Source organism: Miscanthus floridulus, chromosome 7, assembly GCF_019320115.1.
Source record: "Miscanthus floridulus cultivar M001 chromosome 7, ASM1932011v1, whole genome shotgun sequence".
In the NCBI taxonomy this organism is placed as follows: domain Eukaryota; kingdom Viridiplantae; phylum Streptophyta; class Magnoliopsida; order Poales; family Poaceae; genus Miscanthus; species Miscanthus floridulus.
The window spans coordinates 93,564,407-93,572,045 of NC_089586.1; the positions used below are offsets into that span (position 1 = coordinate 93,564,407).

Genomic DNA, 7,639 nt, shown 5'->3' on the forward strand with positions numbered 1-7,639 from the left:
GCATAGCAGAACGATCCAAAGGGGGTGATGAAAGATGTCACGAGTTGGTCAGACTCTTTCATCGCGATTTGATGGTACCTAGAGTATGCATCAAGGAAGCCGAGGGTTTTGCATCCTGAGGTAGAGTCAACTATTTGGTCTATGCATGGTTGTCAGCACGAAAATGTCAACACACGGTAAGCCAGAAGGATTTGCTTAGGATGAGCTTGGAGATCCGCTTGGCTTCAACATAGGGTTTACCGATCATGTGAGTTCCTCCCGAGACGTGCCAGTCAATTTGACCTGCAATTGACAAGGAGAGAAAGTTTATCAGTAATTTAAGGTGGAACATACCGGTCTTTGCCCAGACAGTTCCTACTGTGCCGCTTCGGGAGCAACTAGATGGGAAAATCGACTAAATAGCTGATATGCATAGAAATCGGCTGTTAAGGACAATAAAGCTTATGGATCATGATTGATTTTATGTTGATAAGTACAATGCCCACAGATGTAAGTGAAATCATCTGCTAGGTGGATATTACCAGTATGAATCATTGAGCCAATGAATCTAATCAAAAAAGGATATAACATGCGAACAAATCGACTATCTAATACAAATGGATCTATAAACACTCTGAATCTAATCTGTTACCATCAACAGTGAGGTTTGACTAGATTGATGGTAGCTATGATGATAATAACAAACTAAAACCTTAGAATATATAAAACCATCTACACATCGACAGGCTTTCCAAAAGACACGCTATATATGTGAAAGCTCAAAACGAATCGGCTGAAATAGCCGATTCAGGTGAAAAGGGACTACAACGTGTGAACAATTGACTATTTCACATGGACAAACATATGCACTCATCAGACCTAACCTGTTATCTCTAACAGTGGAGTTTGACCAGATCGATGTAGCCATGATAAAGACAACAAATAAAACCTTTAAAGTAAACAGATCTATTCACATCCAACAGAATCATAGAGACACGATGTAGGTGTTAAAGCATAGGCAATTGGCGATTTCGCAGATGCAGGCATAGCAAACAGTTAAGGTCATGCTTAATCAAGAACAAAGATACTAACTAGCATCCTCCAATCTATAGTGCCATCAGTAGGGATCGACCAGATCGTTACAGCCATAATAGCGAGCTATAGACCAGATTTAACTAACCAACAAACCTCTTCAAGATTATACGTGCCTTAACTGCATACTATGCATGATCAAGATCGAAGTAGAACAACCGATAAAACGTAACCCATCATTCATTGTAAGAGATATCATGTTGTAACAAAGCAAATGACAGACTAAAAGGATATGAGGCTGATCTAGACCAATCTCAACTGGGCAAATTGATGTTTCTGCAAACTAATAACAATAAAAACATCAGCAAGATCGGTAACTTAATGAATCTACTCGAAGGATGCCACCCTTAGGTAGAGCCAATAACTTGACCTTAATGTAATTCGAGCAGTGGAGGTCGATCGGTTCCATACAGCCACACTTGAACTAGATAAGAGTCGATAACTAACTTATACTAGAGGTCATAGTGGAGGTCGAACTTAACCGATGTAGTCGTACAAATAGAAGTATAAGCCATGACAGTACTTACAAATAAACCGAAGGTCGATCGGACCGATGCAGCCCTACTTGTTGAAGAACTCGCCGAGATCTACACTACTCCTACTCCTAAGGGTTGGCATGGAGCCAAAAAAAGTAAATTGTATTTGATTGATTGGATGTTCTTTTACAATAGCCGGGGTCCAATATTTATACCCAGAATCTAAGCATGAATCCTACTTACGTACGACTCATTACAATCTTTGGCATAAGAGAAAACATTCTTATTTTAAGATAACTTGAACCCTAATATTTCCCTTTTTGTAGAGTCCGACTTGTTTCTCCTGATGCTAACCATAGCCTTTTGTCGTTATCTGCTGGCGTCATCTGAAGAGAGCCAATTCCAGTGCTGCATTTGAATCAACTGATATTGGTGTAAACAATGGCAAAGGAAATGGATCCTTTGGGCATGCTTTATTGAGACCCATGTAGTCAACACACATCCTCCATTTCCTACTCTTCTTTCATACAAGAATGGGATTGGCTAACCACTTAGGGTGGTACACTTCCTTGATGAATTCGGCCGCCAAAAGCTTCAAGATCTCCTCACCGATGGTCCTGTGTTTTCTCACGTCGAAACGACATAGGCGTTGCTTCACCGGCTTGGAGCCTAGGCAGATCTTCAAGGCATGCTCGGTGACTTCCCTTGGAATGCCTGGCATGTCTAAGGGTTTCCACGCAAAGATGTCTCTATTGGCGCAGAGGAATCTGATGAGCATGCTTTCCTATTTGGAGGAAAACGTGGTGCCAATGCGCACCACTTTGCCCTCGGGGTTGCTAAGGTCTATAAGGACCTCCTTGGAGCCCTCCACTAGCTCAAAAGACCCAGTCGACCGCTTGGGGTTGAGTGCTTCTTCGACAACCTCTTTCTTGATGGCCGCGAGCTCTCTAGAGGCGACGATTACTATGGCGTGATTGTAGCATTTGACCTCGCACTTGTAGGCACACTGGAAGGAGGTGCCAACGGTGATGACCCTGCCTAGGCCTGGCATCTTCAGCTTGAGGAAGGTGTAGATGGGGATGGCCATGAACTTCACATAGCATGGTCATCCTAGGATGACATTGTAGGTTCCATGGAACCCAACCACTTCGAAGGTGAGGGTTTCTGTCCTGTAGTTGGATGGGCCCCCAAAGGTGATGGGTAGATCGATCTGCCCAAGTGGCAAGGCCTGCTTTCTAGGCACGATGCCATGGAAAGGCGCTCCGATCGGTTGGATGCACGCTCGGTCGATGCCCATAGCATCGAGAATCTCGACGTACATGATGTTGAGTCTGCTACCTCCATCCATCAGTACCTTTGTGAGCCACTTTATGTCAACAATCTGGTCGACCACGAGCGGGTATCTCCCAGGTTGTGGGATGTTCTCCAGGTGGTCGGTCTGATCAAAGGTTATGGAAGACTTCGACCATCGGAGGAAGGTGGACATGGCCGGCTCGGTTGTATAGACCTCACAACACATGAGCTTCTGACGACGCTTGGAGTCAAAGGCCGCTGACCCTCCGAAGATCATGAGACAACAATTTGGCATCAGAAAGCCACCATCCTTCCCCTTGGTGTTGTCCGTGGTTGGATCAGGGTCCTTCCCGTGCTCCCCTTTGTTGGAGCCTCTAGACAAGAACCACTTCATGAGGTCGCAGTCCTTGTATAGATGTTGACAAAGAAGGCATGGTTCGGGCATGGCCCCTCGAGTAGCTTCTCGAAGTGGTTTGGAGTGCCTCCATGGGCTTCCAACCAACCTTTTGGTCAGCGGTGGCCACAAGCGAGCCCTTGCACCACTGCTTGTTCTTCTTCTTAGCGGGATAGTTTGAGGTGCCTTCGCCGATGTCCTTGTCCCATTTCACCTTGCCCTTGAGGCGGTCGAAGATCGCTCCGACCGCCTCTTTGCCTGAGGCATGGCTAGTGGTGATGTCGAGGAGCTCCTTGGTGGTTCATAGGACCTTGCATCCTAGCTTATGAACCAGAGACTCGCAGGTGGTCCTAGACAGGAAAGCTCCTATAACATCGACGTCGATGACATTAGGTAGCTCATTGTACTACCGGGAGAAGCGCTGGATATACCCACGGAGGGTTTCTCTGGCCTTCTGTCGGTAGTTCTTGAGATCCCATGGGTTCCCAGGATGCTTGTATGTGCCCTGGAAATTCCCTATGAAGATTTCTTTTAGGTCCGCCCAACTTTTGATTCTGTTGGGTGGAAGATGTTCCAACCATGTTTGCGCTGAATCAGCCAGGAATAATGGAAGGTTGTGGATAATGAAATTGTCATTATTCACTCCGCCGGCTTGGCAGGCAAGCCGATAATCCTTGATCCACAGTCTGGGGTTCATTTCCCTAGAGTATTTCGGGATGTTGGTCTACGATCGGTACCTTGGCGAGAAGGCAGCATTGAGGATGTTTCAATGAAGGCATTGGTAGGCTGGGGCTTAGGCTTTGGTCCTCACCACTATCATAGCGTTCACCATGATGAGAGTAGTAGCCATGGCTAGTTCCCTCTCTTGGGTCATTGTAGGTACACCTGTGGGCATCGAGGGTGTCACGTGCGTCTCGGTTGCGTCCAAGATGCTGATGCACTAGGACCGCGGTGCACTGTCTACCACCTTGTGGCGCCTGGTGGACTGATGCCTCCTTGCTAGGGTGTTTTGAGGGTGTGTGCTGGCTAACATAGAGCTCGCGTTGTTGAGATAGATCACACTCAGCCTGCTACACAGCTGCATGCTCGAGCAGCACACGAATCTCATGGTGGGCCCATCGAACCTCGGGTGTCGTAGGCACAAGAAGCCCCCTAAGCAAGGCTGCCATAGTAGTGATGTTTTGGCTTGCCTCATCAAAGTGTGGGAGCGCGTAATTGTTCTCGATGATCCTCTAGTTCACGTCACGGGCCATGGCACGTGCGTGCCCTCTGTCTTTGTGGCGCTCGATCTCGCGATCGAGCTCTGCGTGTTCCTGCTCAAGCTAGAGTCACGCTTCCTCAAGCCCTAAGTGCTGGGACTTCAACGGCTCCATCCATAGGTGGGGTGGGGCTCCTGCATCCCCCTCGACCTCATCGTCGAGGTCGTTCATCGGGGTAGCCATGGTAGAACCTCCTAAGTTATAGGGCCCACATGCACCTATCGCTGTCCGATGACCTTTGACATTTATGCATATATTTCCAATAACTTAAAAAGACTGTCAGGTGTCCTCGGGGAACCCCGAATCATCCACGATTTCTGAGCAGGATCACGTTACAGAGTCATTGCAGTATTACAACATTTATTCAAAAATCAACACCAGAGTAAAAACAGCGGAAGTCTTACGATAACATAGTTTACAAACCAGTTGTTTCAAACCTTACAAACTAAGTTTGATAATTATTACAAACCATAGTAGTAGTGGAGTGGCATAATTAACATATACATAACACACAAAATAAACATCCTGCCCAAGGATCACACATTTACTTCTCATCGTCAGAACGAACGATAGTCATGCAGCACGATCCAAAATAGATCTGCTCATGAGGCTCACCTGCAACAAGGGGTCAACGAACCCTGAGTACAAAAGTACTCAACAAGACTTAACCGAAATAAAACAGATAGAACTTAGGAATGCCGACTCATGGGATTCAAGGTATGGCTTTAACAATAATCAAAGTTATTTTGCGTAAAAGCTCTTTAACAAAATTCTTTAATACCAAGGTAAAACTTTTTAAGTACCATATATGAATCTGCCATGATCCATAATGAGAACATGAACTTCATATCAATCTTTTTCGCAAACCTTTCTCAAGTTCTAGTTATTAATACTACGATGATGAACAGTGAGTTGAGTCTTCATAATCGAGGAGCAACGACGATTCGAACCGATTAAACCCAGCTGGGAATTCCAGACCACACGACATATGCAGGTCCCCGACCTACATTTATCAACCTACTCTCGGATCCTCTAAAGCAAGAACGGGTCCGCGCCACCCGAGAATACAGTACTCCACCAATCCAGCCCATTGCCACGTGGGTACACGCTATTCCTGCCATCTCTCCACTCCTAGTGCACGAGTAGCCATTCTCGTAATAGAATTGCCAAGTTCAGGCTTATTGGAGTATGTGGTTAGTACTACAAATTCTCACCTCATGCAATTCAACAACGGATATGCCTTAATCAACACAGGCGGAAAGAACCCGCTCACAAGACCTCCATGTCTTGTGACTCACACACACCGAGTCCACCCGGTCTAGATTTATTACTCCACATTCCCATATCACATGATAACATAAGTAACCAAGGTTCCATTTGAAACTTGCATGTGATGGTTAATCACCTGACTTCATCGTTCTACGCATAGCTAAGCAAAACTAGGCATATACAAATTTAAAACTGGTAATATGGTAAATATGGAATAACAAGGTTCGTAATGCACCAATTAGGCTCTTACTTAACTCCTAATCACTTAATGCAGTAATAGAAAACAAAAGCAAAATTAATTTGTAAAACACAAGGTAGGGTTGTATGCATCCAGGGCTTGCCTTCGTTGACGGAAAAGTCTAGCTCCTGCGACGTTTCACAAGTATTCGATCCGACCTCAACAAACGGATTAACCTCCTCAACAACTTGATTAACTACCACGTGTTCACCTTCGTTCACTACACGTAATAACAATGCCATGTTTAACATGATACGGAATACGAAACATGATGCTTGATGATGGATGCAAAATTAATAGTTTGAATACAACTTTCCTTCACGGTACAGTTACAAGTCAAACAGACTAAATCTTTTTTGTAACACATACATCAATTGCCAAGGATCATTATCAACTAATGACCTAAGGTCATCACTCAATCCAAAATTTCAAACAAAACCTAAATCATTAAATGTTACTATTTGCTTTTTATGAATTAATTATTTAATTCAAAATTATGAAATAAATCAACTTATTCTAATTGAACTCAAAATTTTAGTACATGTTCATTACATGATAAGTAAGTGGCAAAATAAATTTCATAATTTTTGGACAATTAAATAAGTCTAGAAAAATCATAGAAATCCATTTATTAATAAATTGAGCAATTTTTATCACATTCAAAAAGTATTGAAAAACATTATTTAATATTTTTCTTAAATACTATACATCATAGAGAAGTCACACAAAAATTTTCATAATTTTTGGAGCTCTAAATAAATCTACACAAAAATAGACACTATTCATTCAAATCTGAAAATAGAAAAATCCATTTGAACGCTGAGTCACTGACAACGTGTCCCACCTGTCATCCCTAACCTCGCGCGTTTGACTACGACGGCGACGGCGCTGACCGGCGTAAACTCGTCGACGGTGAGTCCAACGGCGACGGCTAAAGCACCAAAATGATCACCAAGACTAGGCGCATCGATTGACGTCCCTATCAGCCCTGATTACGGTCCTATACTAGCTCGTCGTCGGCCATGGCGGACGCGGTGGCATGGCAGCGCTGCACCGGCAATGTGAGACCTATACAGCTTAAACAGAAGGCCTAGGAAGCATCAGTAGCTCACCCCAAACGCGACTGAGCAGAGCACAAGGCCGGAGGAGCAACGGAGAGGTGGGTCAATGTTCCGAGCAAGCACGGCGGAGCAGATCGTCGTCGGTGGCGATGTTCCGGGAGCTATGGTGGTCAAAATGAGAAATCAAAGGGTCAGGGAGGACTACATCATCATGGCGAAGCTGAAACAAGACTCAGCAGGGGCAGAGGATCACCGTAACACGCTGGCCACGGCGAAGCGCTCGCGACGGGGACGCTGCCGGCCGCGAGGAAGAAGAGCGCGCGCCGCGAGTTCTCGGCGAATACAGGCAACCAAGGTTGGTTGGCTAGGTGCGCAAGGAATAGGCGAAGCTGGGACAGGCTTTGTTGAGACGGCAACGGCGCTAGGTCGACGGCGAGAGCTCGACGGAGCTGCGGCGGCGGTGACTGGAAAATAGAGGAGAAGAGAAAACGAAGAACGGCGACGGTGGCTGGCTTATAACGCAACCAGGAAGCACAAAGAAGCCACGCGGAAGCCTTCGCCGTGCCAACGCGACGCCC

General features: G+C 45.5%; 1 protein-coding gene across 1 annotated transcript; it reads right to left on the reverse strand.

The window, feature by feature from the left end:
• Window positions 1-2,331: 2,331 nt before the first annotated feature.
• LOC136465873 (uncharacterized) lies at window positions 2,332-2,634 on the reverse strand. The gene has a single exon (XM_066464440.1). The coding sequence runs from the start codon at window positions 2,632-2,634 to the stop codon at window positions 2,332-2,334; it is 303 nt and encodes a 100-aa protein (XP_066320537.1).
• Window positions 2,635-7,639: the final 5,005 nt, after the last annotated feature.